Raw genomic sequence first — 19,193 nt, 5'->3', positions numbered from 1 at the left:
AGATGATAGATAGATAGATAGATAGATAAATAGATAGACAGACAGATAGACAGATGGATGGGTAAATAGGTAGGTAGGTAGATAGACAGACAGACAGACAGACGGACGGACGGACGGATGGACGGCTAGACAGATGGACAGATAGATAGGTAGATAGGTAGGTAGGTAGGTAGATAGACAGATAAGACAGATAGCTGTATGGATGGATGGATGGATAGACAGACAGACAGACAGATAGCTGCAAAGATAGATAGATAGATAGATAGATAGATAGATAGATAGATAGATAGATAGATAGATAGATAGCAGACAGGAAAGGAAAAGAGAGAAAGAGGAAGGAGGGAGGAAGGGAGGGAGGGAAGGAGGGGAAGGAGAGGGGGAGGGAGGGAGGGGAAGGGGAGAGGGGGAGGGAGGGAGGAGAAGGAGGGGGGGAGGGAGGGAGGGGAAGGAAGGGGGAGGGGGGGAAACCCCCTGGGCAGGGTGCACTGTTTCCAACAGCAACCAGGAAGGAAGAGGTATTCACGAATGGTGTGGGTCCTAGGAAGTAAGGTTATCAGACTGGTCCTTTCCTTCCTGGGGAAACTGAGGCAAGCACAGGACGGGACCAGCATGCCCCCTCCCTCCCTCTGGGCTGGCTTGAGCCAGCCCGGCCCTGTTCACCGGGGAGCTGACTTGGCAGGGCCACGCCACGCCACGCCACAAGCCGACTGACTCATTCTCCCCAGCACCCAACCGTGACTCAGGCCCCGCGGGGGGGGGGGGGAGGGGGGGGGAGGGGGGAGGCAGGAAAGCCCTGTCGTAAAAGAGGGGGTGGTGGCGGCAGACTCCACGAGCCACAACAAAGCAGGGGAACCCTCCTTCAAACTCACACCCAAGCCGAGCGCGGTGGCTCCCTCCTGTCATCCCTGCCACTTGGAGAGGCTGGGATCTGGAGGTCCGTGGTTGGAGGCCTGGGCTGGGAATGTCACCCCCCCCCACCCCTTCCCATGAGACTCTTCTCTCCCACAAAGCACCCAGAAAAACCAATAGTGGCGCTGTGGCTCAAAGTGGTAGAGCGCTACCCTTGAGGAAAAAAAGCAGCGCCCAGGCCCTGAGTTCAAGTTCCAGGACTGGCAAAGAAAAAAGAATTCACTGGAAGAAAGCCAGGCTCTAGAGACTCACGCCTGCCATCCCAGCTACTCAGGGGGCTGGGATCTGAGGATCAGGGTTCAAAGCCAGCCCGGGCAGGAAAGTCCATGAGACTCTCATTTCCAAGGAACCACCAGAAAACTGGAAGTGGCGCTGTGGCTCACGTGGTAGAGCACCAGCCTTGAGCAAAAGAAGCTCAGAGGCTGGGCCCAGGCCCTGAGTTCAAGTCCTGGAACTGTCACCAAAAAAAAAAAAAAGGGGTTTAGGGAAATTTCTTTGGATTTTTTTTAAATGTATTTGCTGTGTGACTACCAAAACTCTGCATCATAATAATAATAATAATAATAATAAAAATAAAATCTGGGACTAAAGGCAGACACTCCTGGACTGGGGCTCGGACCTAAGCAACAGGAACTGACCATATCAATGACAGACAGCTCCGTCCAGGGCTCACCTCCTCGAGAAGCCGTGTGACCGCATCTAAGTCGCTGTACGTTTTAGTCATCTGGCCAACTCTCTCAGCACATAAAACTACGAGAAACAGGGGGAGAAAAAAATCCAGTGAGATCCCAGGCACCCCAAAACCTATCAGCCGAAACATCACGTCCAGCCGGGCGCTGGTGGCTCACACCCATCATCCTTGCTCCTCCTGGGGAGGCCGAGATCTAGAGGATCGTGGTTCATGAGCCAGCCTGGGTAGGTAGGTGTGTGCGTGTGTGTGCTGTGTGGAGGGGGGGGGGAGACAATGGAGTCAAATTCAAATGAGACCAGAGGGAGGGAGCCGAAGATTGGCTCCCCCCTGACAGCGCAGACAGATGCTTCCCTTTGCCAGCCAATTACATGATGCTTATGCAAATGAAGCCACGCCCCCCAGGTCACTGTGAGGATAAATACTGGCCAACCCAGCCGGATACACCCAAGTCTGCATGGCCAATGGGGCTCGGGGTGGTGGGTTCTGGGGGCACCTGACATACACACCACCGCCCCCAGGGAGAACCTGTCTATGGCAGGAGGCTTGGGAGGAAAGTCTCCTCATTTGAAGCCAGCCTGGGCAGACAAAAGGCGAGAGACTCATCCTGCAGCGAGCTAGCAAGAAAACAAAACAACACAACACAAAAAAAGGGAGGGGAGGGGATGGTGGAGCCGGCAGCTGGAGGGGAAAATCGGAAGGAGAGGTCCCCAAGCCGTAGGTTCAAGCCCCAGGACCGGTCCATACACATACACACAAAGGGTGGCTCAGGCCTGTCATCCTAGCTACTCAGGAGGCTGAGGTCTGGAGGATCGCAGTTGGAGGCCAGCCAGGGCAGGAAAGGCCGTGAGACACTCTTCTCCAATGAACCGGAAGTGGCGCCATATATATATGGCTCAAAGTGGTAGAGCGCTATCTCAGGACCCACCAAGAGAAAAGAAAAAAAGGACCTGGAAGGGTGGAAGGAATGTGGAAGGCTGGACCAAGGCTGGGTGTGTGTTTACTCTCTGGACAAGGTCACCGTCGCCATGTCTCCGGGGTTCTGTTTGCAAAACTGGAATTAATATTTACCCGCAGCTCGGTTTGCACGATGAAGCAGGTGACCTTTGAAAGTGCTCAGCAGCCTCGACCGCACCTCCAGAGCACCCCAACATTTGCTGTTTGTCATGCATGTATTCTAATGCCAGTCCTGGGGCTGCAACTCGGGGACTGAGTTCTGTCCCTGAGCTTTGTCACTCACGGCTGGTGCTCTACCACTTGAGCCACAGCTCCACTCCTGCTTTTCTTTTTTGGTGGTTTACTGGAGATCAGAGTCTCATGGACTTCCCTGCCCGGGGCCTGGTCTGGAACCCTGATCCTCAGATCTCAGCCTCTTGAGTAGTTAGGATAAACAGACATGAGCCAGCAGCGCCCACAGCCAGTCTAGAATGTTCTACCAAAAGCTCCAGGCTGAAACACACTGTGACCAGGAACAATGACATCCCGCCCGACATGGTTTTGGTTTTGGTTTTGGAGGATCACAGGTGTCACCCTGAAACTGGAAATTCTTCCTTATCTCCTGGATGTCTAGCACATTCTTTCTTTCACGAGCCCTGGGCAAACCTCAAATGTTAGTTTTTGTTGCACAAAGGAAACAAATAACGTTGATCATGAATTGGGCTTTTTTTTTTCTTCACCTTTGAGGTTAGTGCCGGGGAGAAAATAAATAGATAATAATAATAATAATAATAATAATAATAATAATAATAATAATAATAATAATACAGGTAGCCATCTTCCACCTTCAGAGCAGAGATCTGATCTGGGAAAGCAGGAAGATGGGTGGGAGGAAGGAAGGGGGTGGAACTGGCACCCCCCCAAAAATGTCCCCTTTCCATCTTGAATTCTAGACAAGCCAGAGACCCTGGTCTCTTGAGACATGCCCCGTCGCCAACGAAATAGCCCAGAGGTGGTTGCCAAACCCAGATAATTGGATCCCAACACCCCCAAAATCTCTGACCCAGTTAGGTGAGGGGTTAAGTCTCCAAAATAACTGGGGGGGGGGTTATTTTCCTAAGGTTTTTTTTTTTTCTTTTTGGTCGGTGGTAGGGTTTGATCTCTGGGCCTGGGCGCTCTGTCCCTCAGCTCTTCAGCTCAAGGCGAGCGCTCTACCACTTGAGCCACGGCGCCATTTCCAGTTTTCTGGTGGTTCACTGGAGATCGGGGTCTTGTGAACTTCCCTGCCTGGGTTGGCCTCGAACTGTAATCCTCTGGATCTCAGCCTCCTGAGTAGCTAGGATGACAGGCAGGAGCCACGGGCTTCCCATTAGTTAGTTTTACTGAGTGTTTCTGAAAGGGAGGTGTTAGCATTATTTCTCAGGCCTACAACATCAACAAGAAGAAGAAACACACGCACACACACACACACACACACACACACACACACACACACACACACACACACACACACACACACACACACACACACACACTCTTGATTATGGCCAGGTCATAAATAATTCTAGCAAGGAAGGGGACCTGAGCCAGAAAGATAAGTGCTCTTAAAGCAGTGCTTCTGATAAGATGATTCAGACTATTTTCACCTGAAGGACCTCCACCCTCCCCCTCCCCCACCCCCCCCTCCCTGCCCAAGGTCATTAGCATAGGATCACCTGCCTGGTTCCCCCAAAACCTTTTTTCTCAGTGTTAAGAGGGAGGGAGGGAAGAAAGCCCAGGGAGCCAGTGGCTCACACCTGTCATCCTAGCCAATCAGGAGGCTGAGATCTGGAGGATCCTGGTTTGAGGCCAGGCCCGGGCGGGGAAAGTCCCTGAGACTCTTCAATCAACTAGCAGAAAACCAGAAGTGGCACTGTGGCTCAGTGGTAGAGTGCTCACCTAGCATGCATGAATCCCTGGGTTCAATGACTCAGTACCACATACACAGAAAGAGTCAGAAGTGAAGCTGTGGCTCAAGTGGTAAAGCGCCCACTCCACCCCCAGCCTTGAGCAAAAACAAAACAATCACAACAAGAAAAAAAAAAGAGTACAGTCACTCAGGAGGCCACACCAGTCAAGCCTGTTCAGAGACCAGAAGGACAAAGAAAACATAAAGAAAGAAATGTAAAAGTCAAATAGGAAGTGGTACTGGGGGGCTCAAGTGGTAGAGCAGCGCCCAGGCCCTGAGTTCAAGTCCCAGGACTGGCAAAAAAAAGAAAATACAAAGAACATTACTTATTTTATAATTCCATCAAATAGAGTTCTATAAAGTAAAATGCTCATAAATATGGTCATATAAAACATATAATTATGAAAAATAAAATATGCATAAAATATATCGCCACGTAAAGTGAAAATGGTTATCTACATGAAATATAGCTATATAAAATGAAACCATCCCCTAAAATAAAATACACATAGAAGAGCTATCTGAAATAAAGTAATATAGTTATATGAAAGTTAAAGAGCATGCAATGCAAAACATCGTGAAATACAAAACACACACGCAGCTATGTAAAGTAAGCGACGCAGGCGCCTAAACCAGGATCTCTGGCTGTGTAAAGGAAATACCCTCCTCCTCCAGGACGCCCAGGCGCAGGCTGCTCGGCTCCTCCTCCTCCTCCTCCTCCTCGTAGGACTCGGGTTCGAAGCTCACCCCCCGCGTCAGGGACATGGCTCCGGCCAGCGCCCCCGCACCTGACACGCCGGGCTTAAGGGGCCATTCTTGGGGGTGGTCCTGGCCACTTATCCCGGGGGGGCCATGAGGGCCCGGCCCGGCCCGGCCGCAGCCTCGGGAGACTAGAGGGTGTGTGCGCGGGCCGCGGCGCCCAGGGCACCGGGGGCGGGGGGCGTGGCCCCGCAGGGAGCCGGGGGCGGGGCCGGGGGCGGGGCCGGCTGTGGTCTCCTGCGGACCTGGGGGGCGTGGCCCCAGAGCCGGGGGCGGGGCCAGGCACCTGCTGAGGTCTCTAGAGGACCTGGGCGGGGGGCGTGGCCCCGGAACCGGGGGCGGGGCCAGGCACCTGCTGAGGTCTCTAGAGGACCTGGGCGGGGGGCGTGGCCCCGCAGGGAGCCGGGGGCGGGGCTGGCTGTGGTCTCCTGGGGACCTGGGCAGGGGGCGTGGCCCCGGAACCGGGGGCGGGGCCAGGCACCTGCTGAGGTCTCTAGAGGACCTGGGCGGGGGGCGTGGCCCCGCAGGAAGCCGGGGGCGGGGCCGGGTGCCTGCTGTGGTCTCCTGCGGACCTGGGGGGGGGCGTGGCCCCGCAGGGAGCCAGGGGGGGGGCCGGCTGTGGTCTCCTGGGGACCTGGACGGGGGGCGTGGCCCCAGAGCCGGGGGCGGGGCCGGGCGCCTGCTGTGGTCTCCTGCAGACCTGGGCGGGGGGCGTGGCCCCGGAGCCGGGGCCTCTGGAGCACCTGGGCGGGGGGCGTGGCTCGGGGCTGGGGGCGGGGCCGGCGCCTGCTGAGGTCTCTGGAGGACCCGGGTGGGGGGCGTGGCCTGTTGCCGGGGGCGGGGCTGGGCACCTGCTGTGGTTTCCTGGGGACCTGGGCGGGGGCGTGGCCCGTTGCCGGGGGCGGGGCCCGGCACCTGCTACCCTGTTCAGGCAGTCAGCCCGGTCTCCCCACGCCTTCCCCGGCCCAGGGCCCCCGCAATGGGAGCGGCCGGCCAGTGTCCTAGCAACTGCACAGGGAAAACACCCCAGCCCAGACGCCCGGGCAGGCATACCCGGGTGAACTATTAAACCAACGACTTCAGATGTCCCGGGGCTGGGCAGGGGAGGGGGTGGCGGGAGCCTGCTGGGGGCTGATACCCATCACCCCAGCGACTCAGGAGGCGGAGATCCGGAGGATCGCAGTTCGAGGCCAGCCCGGTTAGGAAAAAATAAAAATCCAGAGCATCATTAGCTCAAGGCCATCGCTCTACAACCCGAGCCACGGCGCCACTTCTGCTTTTCTGGTGGTTCCCCGGAGATCGGAGTCTCACGGGGGACTATCCTGCCCCGGGCTGGCTTTGAACCGCGATCCTCCGGATCTCAGCCTCCTGAGTGGCTGGGATGACAGACAGGCGGGAGGCCCCAGAGTCCAGCCAGTTTATTCTAGTGAAGTCCAGCCCCAGCCATGTCCCCTGCCCTCTGTCCTCAAAGACACGTTTCTGCTCAACAAGCATCCGGAAGGTGACAAGTCAATATTGAGTGATCCTGCACTTTCCTCCTTGCCCTTGGAAAAGGAGAGAGCCCAGGAGGCCCCAGGGCCCAGGACTCCACTGAAAACTGCAGGGGAAGACTCCGGGGTGGACACCTGGGGACGATCGATCGGGCCTCATCTCAACCTCCACACCCAGCACTGCAGCAGCAAACTGTAGCTCACAGTGCTCAAGAGCCAGACAGGACAGCAGTGAGGTGGAGCTACATTGCAGCTGGGCGCCCTCGGGTCAGCCACTCAGGGAGCTGAGGATCACGGTTCAAAGCCAGCCGGGACAGGAAAATCTGTGAGACTCTGATCTCCAATGAACTACTCAGAAAAAAGCCAGAAGTGGCAGTGTGGATCAAGTGGTAGAGCGCCAGCCTTGAACAACAAGAAACTCAGGGCCAGCGCCAAGGCCCTGAGTTCGAGCCCCAGGACTGACCGACCAACACACACACACACACACACACACACACAAAGGGTTTTTATTTTGGCCACGTGCTGGTGGCTCACGTCTGTCATCCTAGCTATTCAAGAGGCTGAGATCTGAGGATCACGGTTCAAAGCCATCCCCAGGCAGGAAAGTCCATGAGACTCTTTATGATCCACCAGAAAACCATAAGTGGTGCTGTGGCTCACAGAGCTCAGGGACAGCGCCCAGGCCCCGAGTTCAAGACCCAGGTCAGTCAATAAAATATTTCCAAAAGAACGGTTTTTCCAAAGACCCTGGCAGGCAGCCTTCCACCATCAACACTGTTCACGACCTCCAAGGACGAACCCAGAGCAGATCCATACGTGACCACGTCCCCCGTGTAACACGGCGGGAGCCTGGTGGCACTTTGTGGGGTGTACAGTGGGTACCCCAGGCCCTGCAGACGGCCTCTTGGCTGAACCCCACAATCGGAGTGAGCACAGACCGACAGAAGAGTGACTTGGGCACGCTTCTAGTGCATTCCATCACCCAGGCCAACCAGGGTGATTGCCAGCTCCCTGTTCAGTTCAAAAAGCAGATCCACAGCCCGGGGCCCACGGATGGCCACGGGCAGCCACAGACACTGCTGGCCATCCTTGCTGCGTGCACAGCCGCCGCTCCCCGTACCCTGATGACGGCCCATGTGTGACGCACACACTGTGTGCACTACAGTGCACAGCACACGACCATGTGATACATCCCACCACACCGCCCAGGAATCAGAAACCGCGCCATCCACTGTGTGTAAAGCCTGCATATATTATATATGTGTACATTATAATCACAGATTGTATACGACCCTTGAACCAGAAGCCTTGCATATATTACATCTAAACCTTGTATATATTATATGTATAATGTATACATCACATATATACGTAATACAACCAATATATGGCATATAAGTGTAATATATGTAATATATATGCGACATAGAACACGTAGCATGTAATATATACTGTCCAGCTGGGCGCCAGTGGCTCACCCCTGTCATTCTAGCTACTCAGGAGGCTGAGATCTGAGGATCATGGTTCAAAGCCAGCCTGGCTAGGAAAGTCTGTGAGACTTTGATCTCCAATAAACCACCAGGAAACCGGAAGTGGTGCTGTGGCTCAAGTGGGTAGAGCGCTTGCCTTGACCTGAAGCGCTGAGGGACAGTGCCCAGGTCCTGAGTTCAAGACCCAGGACCCACCCCAAGAAAAAAAATATATTATTATACACTTTACTACACACAATAGATAGAATATGTACAGTATGATATATTCTGCAAATGTAGTAACATGTAACACACTATATAGCGTATATTACGTGTATATATATGCAAGGTAGACGGCTAGACTACGTGTGATAATACATGTACTAGTACGCATAGTAGCGCGCGATACACATACCACCCAACACAGGCGATCGTTGGTGTACGTTGTGCGCATCGCAATGCCTAAGATTCGAGGTGCTCAGCACGTACGGTACGGGTGTGAGTGTGCGCATGTGCTGGCGTTAATATATACTATCACACCTGCACGCACACGCTTCCCACCCAGGGTGGCAGGCTCCCACCGCAGGCCTGCCCTGCGTCCCGGGGTCCGCCCCCCTGCCGCCCGGCCCCGCCCCCAGGCCCAGCCCCGCCCCCGGTCTCCCAGCCCCGCCCTGGCCTCGCCCCTGGCCCCGCCCCCAGGCCCCGCCCCCAGGCCCAGCTCCGCCCCTGCCTTGCCCCCAGGCCCGGCTCCGCCCCTGTTCCCCTCCCTGGCCCAGGCCCCGCCCCCAGGCCCCGCCCCTGGCCCCGCCCCCGCCCCACCCCCATGCCCAGCTCTGCCCCTGTCCCCCGGCCCCGCCCCCAGCTCCGCCCCCTGGCCCCCGGCCCCGCCCCCATGCCCAGCTCTGCCCCTGGCCCCCGGCCCCGCCCCCAGCTCTGCCCCCTGGCCCCCCGGCCCCGCCCCAGCTCCGCCCCTGGCCCCCGGCCCCGCCCCCATGCCCAGCTCCGCCCCTGTGCCCAACCCCGGCCCTGGCCCCGCCCCCATGCCCAGCTCCGCCCCTGGCCCCGGCCCCGCCCCCTGGCCCCCGGCCCCGCCCCCATGCCCAGCTCCGCCCCTGGCCCCGCCCCCATGCCCAGCTCCGCCCCCGGCCCCGCCCCCTGTCCCCCGGCCCCGCCCCCATGCCCAGCTCTGCCCCTGCCCCGGCCCCGCCCCTGGTCCCGCCCCCGCCCCATGCCCAGCTCCGCCCCGGCCCCGCCCCCATGCCCAGCTCCGCCCCCGGCCCTGGCCCCGCCCCCTGTCCCCCGGCCCCGCCCCCATGCCCAGCTCTGCCCCTGCCCCGGCCCCGCCCCCTGTCCCCCGGCCCCGCCCCCATGCCCAGCTCCGCCCCGGCCCCGCCCCCATGCCCAGCTCCGCCCCCGGCCCTGGCCCCGCCCCCTGTCCCCCGGCTCCGCCCCCAGCTCCGCCCTGGCCCCGCCCCCATGCCCAGCTCCGCCCCTGGCCCCCGGCCCCGCCCCCATGCCCAGCTCTGCCCCTGCCCCGGCCCCGCCCCTGGTCCCGCCCCCGCCCCATGCCCAGCTCCGCCCCGGCCCCGCCCCCATGCCCAGCTCCGCCCCCGGCCCCGCCCCCATGCCCAGCTCCGCCCCCGGCCCTGGCCCCGCCCCTGTCCCCCGGCCCCGCCCCCAGCTCCGCCCCGGCCCCGCCCCGCCGCGGGGCGATGGGGGCCGTGCGCGCTCGGGGCCTGCTGCTGGCAGCCCGCACCCCGCAGCCCGCAGCCCGCAGCCCGCAGCCCGCCCCGGCGCGGCGTGCCCGCACTCCCGCCCCACGCAGCCCCCCCCCCCGGGGAGCACGGGCCCGGCCCTCACCGTCGGAACACTCCTCATAGTACCAGTCCAGCTCGTAGTAGTCCGCCTCGATGAATTTCTGCATAGTCAGGACGGGCGCACGGAGATGCAGAGGCATCAAAAATGATAAGAGCGGGGCGGCGGGGGGGAGAGCGCAAGCGCGAGCCGCGGGGGGGGGGGGGGGGCAGCGCGCGGCCCGGCCCGGCTCCTCCCCCGGCGGCGGCGGCGGCGGCGCAGCGGCTCGGCGGGCCCCCGGGGCGCGCGCGCGCGCACGCGCAGAGCCGCCCGGACCCCGGCCCGACCCCCCGGCCCGGCCTGGCAAGCGCCAGCCAGCCAGCCAGCGAGCCAGCGGCCGGCAGGGCCCCGGGGCGGGGGGCGTGGCCAGGCCCGGCCAATCGGGCGGCCGGGAGGGCTGACGTCAGAGACGCACACCACCGCCGGCGGAGCCGGGGCCCCGCCCCCCGCGCCCCGCCCCGCCCCCCGCGCCCCGCCCCGCCCCCCGCGCCCCGCCCCGCCCAGTTGTCAATCTTACTGTCGCCGTGGCAACCGGCCGGGCTCCAGGCTGGGGGGCGGGAGGAAGGATGCGGAGATGCGAATGAGGTGCGCGGGAGGTAAGGGGGGGAAGATGGGGTGCGGGTGGACGGGGGGCCGGGGAAGGAGGGGAGGGGGAGGAGGGACCCCACACACACACACGGGAGCAGTGGGCCCAACTTTCGTGGGAGTAACAGGACGTTAGCCTTCTGGCCCCCCACCCTGGGAAGGGTGGTAGCCTTCTGGAACATTCGGGAATGGCTGACCCTCCCTCTGTCCTTTTCCCATGGACAAGATAAAAATAAGAAGCCCAGGCAGGGGCCCGGGGGGGGGGGGGGGGGCTCACGCCTGCCATCCCAGCTTCCTCAGGAGGCTGAGATCCGGAGGATCGCGGTTCCAAGCCCCCTGTGTGAGACTCTGACCAACCACAGAAACGCCGCAAAGCCAGAAGTGGCCCTCAACGGGGCCCAGCACTCGCCTGGGGTTAGGGGACAGCAGCGCCCAGGCCCTGGGCTCAAGCCCCACGACTGACCACAAATAACAACAACAACAACAACAATAATAATAATAGTGTCTTCCCCAGCATTGTGAGCTCCTGGATCACAGACAGAGCAGAAACGGTGGGCTGAACCAACAGGCCAAGTCCAAAGGCAGCATGGAAGCGCACGCGCACACACACACACCAGTGGCAGACCGCCAGGTGGATCTCGCACGCACACAACGGGTCTGGGGAAGAATATGAACATGGATCTGAGGCCGTGGAAGGCGGAGGCAGCAACCACGTTCCTCACCCCCCCGCCCAAGGAAGCTCCATCTCCGGGCCTGTCATCCCAGGGCGGGAGGCTGAGATCCGGAGGATCGCAGTTGGAGGCCAGCCTGGGCACGAAAAGTTCCCGTGAGACCCTTCTTAACCCACAAACCGCCAGGAAAACGGGCGGGGTGGGGGGGGCAGGCACTCACGGAAGTATTTCAGGGTCTCCTCGATCTGCTCGGTGGTGAGGTCGACAGCGGCGTCGGGGGAAAGCAGCGGGGTGTGCAGCCAGTCGCCGTGGTCATAGCCGTAGATGGTGTCCGCCCTCAGCTTGTAGTGCGGCAGCTGCTCCTGCAGCAGGCTGATGATCTCCACCTCGGGCAGGTTGGTGCTGTTGCACACGTCTGGGGGGAGGGCGGGGAGGAGGAGGGCTGGGCGGGGCGGCTCGGTGGGGAGAGCGCTCGCCTGGCACCCGCCAAGGCCCCGGGTTCGATTCCCCAGCACCACACACACGGCTCGGAGCTGGGGGTGGCGCTGGGGCTCAAGGGGTAGAGCGCCAGCCTTGAGCGGAAGAGCTGAGGGACCGCGCCCAGGCCCTGAGTTCGAGTCCCAGGAAGGGAGGAAAGAAGGAAGAGCCACACTGAGAGACCAGGCTCTTCCGAGGAGGCTGAGATCTGGAGGATCGCAGTTCGAGGCCAGCTCTGGGTGGGAAAGCCCCTGGGAGACTCTCCTCTCCCGATGAACTGGCTGGAAAACCCGAAGCGGGGTTATGGCTCAAGTGGTAGAGCGCCAGCCTTGAGTGAGCCGAAGCAGCTTGGCTCAGCGCCGGGACCCTGAGTTCAAGCCCCAGGACTGGCAGAAAGAAAAAGCCAAGGGCGCTGGCTGAGCGGTTGATTTCTTTAGGCTCCAGGCTGGCGCTCTACCGCTTGGGCCACAGCGCCACGTCTACCTTTTGGCTTTCCACTGGTTCCTTGGGAGGTCAGAGGCTCACAGACTTTTCCCTGCTCGGGCTGGCTTTGAACCGCGGTCCTCCGGATCTCAGCCTCCTGAGGGGCTGGGGTGGCAGGTGGGGGCCTGGTACTGGTCACGCTCTTCCTGGCCCTGGGGCGCCGCCTGCCACTCCTCCCCGCGGCCACCAGGTGGTGCTGCAACCTCACCCACAAGAGACAGGAACACACACACACACACACACACACACACACACACACACACACACACACACACACACACACACACACACACACACACAACAACAGAAGGAGGGTGGGGAGGGGGGCAGGGGAAGGGGGGTGGGGAGGGAGGGCAGGGGAAGGGGGGGTGGAGAAAAGGCTGAGTGGCCCTGGCTCATGCCATCCCCCCAGGGAGGCCGAGATCCGGAGGATCACGGTTCCAAGCCAGCTCAGGGCAGGCAAGTTGGTGAGACCCTCTGTTCATCTCCCATATGAACCCACCAAAGAGCCAGGAGTGGCGCTGTGGCTCAAGTGGTAGAGCGCCCAGGCCGGAGGGGAAGGCCCGGATATAAAGACATTTTTTTTTTTTAACCAGAGTTTAGAAATAAATAAGAGGGCAAAGTCGGAGAAGCCAGCAGCCGACTGGGTCCCGGCCCTGAAGACACTGGCAGGAAAACTCCAACTCATGAACCCACCCGCCCATCCACCTGTCAATCAGTCCGCCCCTCGCTCCCCCCACTGGGCCATTCATCTTGCAAGTGGCCAGAGAAACCACACTGCCCTGCGCCTGGACCCCCCCACCTGCTTCTGCCTGTAGTCCCGGCCCACTGGGCCAACTTCTCGGGAACGCGAGCTCCTCCTGGTGCCCAAGCCCCGAGTTCGAGTCCCGGGGAAAGGAAAGGAAAGCAGATCTCGGGCAGACACAAGGCCTCCAGGGGGCTGTGAGGGAAAAGCCCTGGGTCTCGGCCTCTGGTGCGACTCGTGCCCAGCCCGCACCCCGGGAGGAAGGGATGGGGGCGACTGCGCCCTCCCCCAGCCCGTCATCCACGCTCTTCTCTCCTACCTCTCCCTGAGTGTGCCTCGGGGCACACAGAAGGCTGCCATCACCCCGGCAAACGAGCGCAACTTACCAGGTGAGTGTCTCGGGGCCCTCGGGGGAGGCTGACACCCCCACACCAGGGCCATGGCCTAGGCCAGGTGGGAGGAAAAGGAAGAAGGGACGGGGGAGAGGAAAGGAAGAGGGAGATCCAGAGCGGCCATGGGGCGTCTGGGCTCAGCACGTGGCTGAGCCCTGCGTGTCCGGGCAGGCTGGGCGGGGCGGGGCGGGGGGTGTTGAGTCACCCCACGCTGGCTTCCGTAACCACCCCCCACCCCACGGGCCCTGGCAAACCCCATCTTCTTAAAGCGCCCCACACGGGAATCACCCCCCCCCCCGGCTCACATGGTGACTGCGATCCGGAGGATCGTGGTTCTAAAGCCCACGGAAGTGCAGTGTGGGTGAGCGCCCAGCCTGGAGCACGCAGACAGACAGACACAGACAGACAGACAGACAGCTCCCAGGCCTGGAGTTCAAGCCCCAGGATGCCCCCAGCCCTGGGGACACCCTCCCTCCCCACCCCCCAGATCCACACACACACAACCCCATACCAACCAGTGATGGTGCACGCATCCTGGTACAGCCTGTGGCCCGGGCTGTCTGCCGCGGCCTCGCTCACGTAGTGCTCCTCGGGGAGGCCGGGGCTGGGGAATGCATGTTCCCAGGCGCGGGGCGGGGCCGGAGCGTCGTCGGGCGGGGCGTCGGGGGGGTCCAGCTTGACAGGTGTCAGGAGGAGGCGCCCACTGCCATGGGGGACCCCGCGGCTAGAGGCTGAGGCAGGCGGCGGGGTCCGGGGGGGCGCCGCGGAGAGCTGTAGGAGATGAGCCAGAGAGAGAGAGACACACACACACCGTCAAATCATCTGGGGGAGAAAAATCACAGGGGAGTTGGGAGGCTGAGATCCGGAGGATCGCGGTCCGAGGCCGGCCTGGGGCGGGAGAGGTCCGGGAGACTGGGATAAGGGAGGGTGGCCAGGCCCCGAGGTCCAACGCCAGGGCCGCCACCGGCGTCACCGCCGCCACCACCACCACCACCACGGATTCACATTCGCCTTCGCTTCTGTGGAAGCAGGGGTGTTGGAGGAGAGCCCTGCGCAGCCCGGCCAGACTGAAGATGGGGTTTGATGCATTGTGCGGGGGGGGGGGGGGGGGGTTAGGGGAAGGAGCATGGTGAACGCTGGGGATGCCAGTGGGGCGTCTGTTTGAGAGGTTCAGTGCCTTTTCCTCCTCTCTCACCTTCCCTCTCTCTCTCTCTCTCTCTCTCTCTCTCTCTCTCTCTCTCTCTCTCTCTCTCTCCTGGTGTGACCTCTCTGCCCAGCTCCTGAAATAGCCAGCCAGCCAGGCAGCCACACTCGCCAAACAGGGCAAAGAGCAAAGCCACTGAGGTGTGTGTGTGTGTGCGTGTGTATCTGCAGTCATGGGTCTTGAACTCTGGGCCTGGGCGCTGTCCCTCAGCTCTTCAGCTCAAGGCGAGCGCTCTACCCCTTGAGCCCACAGCGCCACTTCCGGTTTTCTGGCGGTTCCCTGGAGATGCGAGTCTCACAGACTTTCCTGCCCCAGGCTGGGCCTTGGACAGCGATCCTCCGGATCTCAGCCTCCTGAGTGGCTGGCGTGAGCCACCATGCCCATGCTGTGTCCTAGTTTTGCAGACAAACCCGTACGTAGGCCTGGGAGTTCCTTCAAGCCCATCGGCTCAGACCCGAGATGCGTGCGTGAAAATGTACAGAATATTCTAGAACAGATGGCTGCAGGTAATCCGGGCTGGACTTACAAAACCAGTTTGTGGCCGCCGCGGGGGTCGGGGAGAATTCCCAGCGGCTGGAAAGGTTGAGCTAAAACTAGTGGTTCAAGAAAACTGGGGGGGGGGGGGGGGGAGGGAAGGTTGGCTTCTAGAAAGCCATGGAAACATGGCCAGGGCTGGGTGCCAGGGGCTCGCTCACACCTGCCGTCCCGGCAACTCCCGAGGCTGGAAATCCCGGGCCAGCCCAGGGAGCTCAGGAGACGCCATTCTCCACCAGCAGCACGAAGCTGGACTGGAGGCGTGGCCCGAGGGGTGCAGCACCCGCCAGGAGGAGCGAGAAAACCTAGCAAGAGCAGCACTGGCCAAAAGGGCAGGAGGAGGGGAATAAAAGGGGGCGTATGGGGGGGAGGAGAGGGAGGAAGAGGAGGAGGGTGAGCAGCAGCTGACATTTGCAGGAAAAGTCCAGCACAGAGACTCCAAGCCGGGCACCCTGGGGAACATTCCGGAAGCTGCTGGGGTGTGTTGGGAGCGCTGGCTTTTTTTCCACCATGAGGTCATCTCCCAGCAGGCGGGACGGGGCGGCGGCTCCAGCCTGGAATCCCGGCTGCTGGGGAGGCTGAGATCCGGAGGATCGCGGGTGGAGGCCAGCCCCGGGCCAGGAGAAGTCCTGACCTCCGAAGAAACGCCAGAAAACCAGGAGTGGCACTGTGGCTCAAGCGGTAGAGCGCCCGCCTTGCGCCCAGAGAGGGCCCGGGGCGGGCGCCTTAGGCCATGAGTTCAAGGCCCGGGCTGGGCAAAATAAATCAAATAACGCGGCAGGGCTGGCACTCCCGAATTCCTGGCCGAGGCCCGGGCAGCGTGGAATGTTCTATATTAAGACGCTGGCCTAAATAAAGTTCAAGAGCGGTTCGCGTGACCCCGGCAGCTGACGCTGGACGCAGGCCCATTCCATACCCAGGAAGCAGCCTGTGTGTGTGTGTGTCCCAGGACTTGAACTCAGGGCCTGGGCGCTGTCCCCCGGCCCTTCAGCTCAAGGCTGGTGCTCTACCCCTTGAGCCCACAGCGCCACTTTGGGTTTCCGGCTGGTTCATGGGAGATCAGAGTCTCACGGACTTTCCTGCCCGGGCCAGGCCTCGAGTTGCGATCCTCAGATCTCAGCCTCCTGAGTCCCTGGGCCCATTGGCTTGCTTCTCTAGGTGAATGGCGGCGGGGCAGGCGGCTGGGGGAGGGGGGGGTCAGCCCGGGTGAGGTTCGGGGTTCCAGCCCAGGGATTTCGAGTCTGCCCTCCCTTCTTGGCCGGCAGCCCTGCCTTCCAGCAGGTTCCTCTTGGGTCACAGATACGGTGTCACCAGCGGCCTGGCTGCCATGGGAGGCAGAAGGGCGTCTTGGCTCCTGGGGAGAAAGTTCTAGCGCTCGCTCGGGTGGAGGGGTGGGGGGTGGGGGGGAAGGGGGGGAGGGCGCCAGTGGCTCCGGGCTGTCATCAGCTACTCGGGAAGGTGAGATCCGGAGGATCTCGATTGGAGAAAGTGCGTCAGACACCCCCCTCCCTTATTTTTTTTTCTTTTTTCTGTCAGTCCTGGGGCTTGAACTCAGGGCCTAGACACTGTCCCCGAGCCGCTTTTGTTCAAGGCTGGTGCTCTACCACGTGAGCTGCAGACCGCGATCCTCCGGATCTCAGCTTCCTGAGTAGCTGGGATGACAGGTGGGAGCTCCCCCCAACCCCCCCCCCCACTCCGGCTGGTCCCAACTTCTTGTTTTGTCTTTAAGGACGAACGAAAAGTAGCCGGCTCAGCAATCCCCATCCTGGCAGCCCGACACATTGGCTGAAAGTTGAGCTGACGGGGGACCAGACGGGGCTCAGGAGGCTGGCAGGGAGGCTGGCGGGGTGTGGGAGAGAAAGGATCTCATTGTGCCCGGGGAGGTGGGGGGCAGGGGGAGGGGGGACCCCACAAAGCTGGCCATTGTCGAGGGAGGAAACTCGGCCGGCTTTGCCCCAGCGGGTACACAGGGGAAAGGAAGAGCATGGTAGCTCCCGCCTGTAATCCCGGCCACTCGGGAAGCTGAGATCTGCAGCCCCGGCTCCCTGAGACTCTTATCCCCAGTGAACCACCCGCCCCCCCCCAAACAAGAAAGCCAGAAATGGTGCCAGGCCCCGAGTTCCAAGCCCCAGGACCCGCACATTAAAACAGAGGTAAAGCCAGGCCAGGAGAAGCGAGGAGGAGGGCGGAGGCTGGGCCACCTGCCGGCCCCGAGCTGTTCTCGCGAGGCTCTGCCAGAAACCAACGGGCAAACGGGGCCACGGGCCAAGGCGCAGGTCTGGAGACCCAGCAGGGGCCAGAGGGGCCGACAAAACCGCCCCAGACAGGCGCCGGGAGGGCTGGGCAGGTGGCTCAGTGGTAGCGCGCTCGCCTGGCGGGCAGGAGGCCCCGGGTTCGAGTCCTCGGCACCACAGAAGCAGAAAAAGCCAGAGGGGGCGCTGTGGCTCAAGGGGTCGAGCGCCCGCCTTGAGCTGAAGGGCTGAGGGATGGCGCCCAGGCCCAGAGTTCAAGCCCCGGGTCTGACCAAAAAGAAGCAGCTGTATGGGGCGGGCGGGGGGGGGGGAGGGGAGGCCTGCCACTCGCATGGGCAAAGACAGACAGACAGACAGACAGACACAGCAGTTGGAGGAGTCTGCGGGGAAACCCAGAGGGTGGAAGTTTCTGGCGGCCCTGGGGGAAGGCAGGGTGACTTCAGAGGGAAAGAATGACGGTCGTGTAGAAAATGCCGTGGAGGGCCGAGGACCCTGACTCCAGGGCTGGGCCGGGCATCGTCGCTCACGCCTGTAATCCCGGAAACCCAAGGGATCTCGACTTTGTGGTGACACACACACACAGAACGGAGCCCCTGGTCCCTGACTAAGCGAGTCCCCCCAGGAGTCTCTGATCAGCTAATAAGCAATGCTGACCTTGGAGCTGGACAGGCGGATGCCATTTTTACCAGCTTTCCGTGGGTCACACTGAGAGAGAGAGAGGGGAGGGGAGGAGGGCGGGAGGAGGGAGGGAGGGGGGAGGAGGAGGGCAGCGTAGATTGCATTACTCACGGTCCAGCAGCCGTTCAGCGCATGCAAGACAGATCTCATTGTGTCTCAGGGGCCTCCAAGGAGGGTCGGGGGGAGGGGGGCCCTGGGGCTGCCCGGGAATGCAGGGGGAGGGGGGGTGGGCGTCTCGCCGGCTTCAGGCCCCGTGGTAATTACCAGGAGCACTTTAACAAGCACCCGCCGCTTGTCCACGGCGATCACCATCACCACAGCGAGCCTAACACCGCTGCCTGGCATCCCTGCCGACTCCGGGAGGCTGAGATCCGGAGGATCGCGGTTTGAGGCCGGCCCCCCCCCCCCGGGGATGAGGGGGGCAGTCTGGGAGACTCTGATCTCCAAGGAAACCACCAGAACACAGGAAGAGCAGATCCCAGCGGGGCAGGAAAACCCTTCCTTCCCACGAGCCAGCCAGCCCGAACCTGACAGCTGCGGCCCGGGGTTTGTTTTTGTTCTGTTCTCAAAGACAATGAAGAGTCTCCTTGCGCAGCAGCTGTGGCACTGGCCGCCCCGGGGGTTGTGTGAGCTCACGGAGGGGGCACGCGTGGGCTGGGCAGGGCGTTGCAGCGCACGCCTGCCATCCCGGCCACTCAGGAGGCTGAGATCCGGAGGATCGTGGTTCAAAGCCAGCCCGGGGGGGTGGGGGGAGAAAGTTGGGGGAGAAGGAAAGTCCAGGAGTCCCTAATCTCCCATGAACCACCAGGAAACCGACAGGGGCGCCGTGGCTCAAGTGGTAGAGCGCCCGCCTTGAGCGAAAGAGCTGAGCGCCCAGGCCCTGAGTTCGAGTCCCGCCGCCAAGTTGATTTGAGCAACTTCCCGTCCAGGGGGAGGGGAGGGAAGGGAAATGGAGTCACAGAAAGAGAGAGAGAGTAGCAACAAAGAAGGCCGGACAGAGAGAGACCCGAGGAGAGCAGGTCCCGAAGACTCGGCCGGGCTGATTCCATCCCAGGGAGCAAAGCTGGAACCCGGGCCCCCAACATCGGCCCCGGGGACCCCAAGAATAGCTCAGCTGGC

At 61.5% G+C, this 19,193-nt stretch overlaps 1 protein-coding gene across 13 annotated transcripts in view; it reads right to left on the bottom strand.

The window, feature by feature from the left end:
- The window catches only part of Trak1 (trafficking kinesin protein 1), a 34,318-nt gene extending 20,146 nt beyond the window's left edge, over positions 1-14,172 (bottom strand). For 3 of the 13 annotated variants that reach the window (XM_070017500.1, XM_070017501.1, XM_070017502.1), the window contains exons 1-3: positions 13,922-14,172; positions 11,530-11,724; positions 1,583-1,659 (exon numbers count right to left, since the gene is read on the bottom strand). In XM_070017500.1, coding sequence (XP_069873601.1) covers positions 1,583-1,633 — 51 coding nt within the window. In that variant the 5' untranslated portion in view covers positions 1,634-1,659; positions 11,530-11,724; positions 13,922-14,172. Of the gene's footprint in view, positions 1-1,582; positions 1,660-5,143; positions 5,330-10,059; positions 10,165-11,529; positions 11,725-13,921 lie in introns of those variants that run through there. The other 10 variants (XM_070017505.1, XM_070017503.1, XM_070017506.1 and 7 more) reach the window with 8 other exon arrangements.
- Positions 14,173-19,193: the final 5,021 nt, after the last annotated feature.

Source organism: Dipodomys merriami, unplaced genomic scaffold (assembly GCF_024711535.1).
Source record: "Dipodomys merriami isolate MVZ:Mamm:240054 unplaced genomic scaffold, mDipMer1.0.p SCAF_125, whole genome shotgun sequence".
NCBI lineage: Eukaryota > Metazoa > Chordata > Mammalia > Rodentia > Heteromyidae > Dipodomys > Dipodomys merriami.
This window is presented reverse-complemented; position numbering and strand designations above follow the sequence as displayed.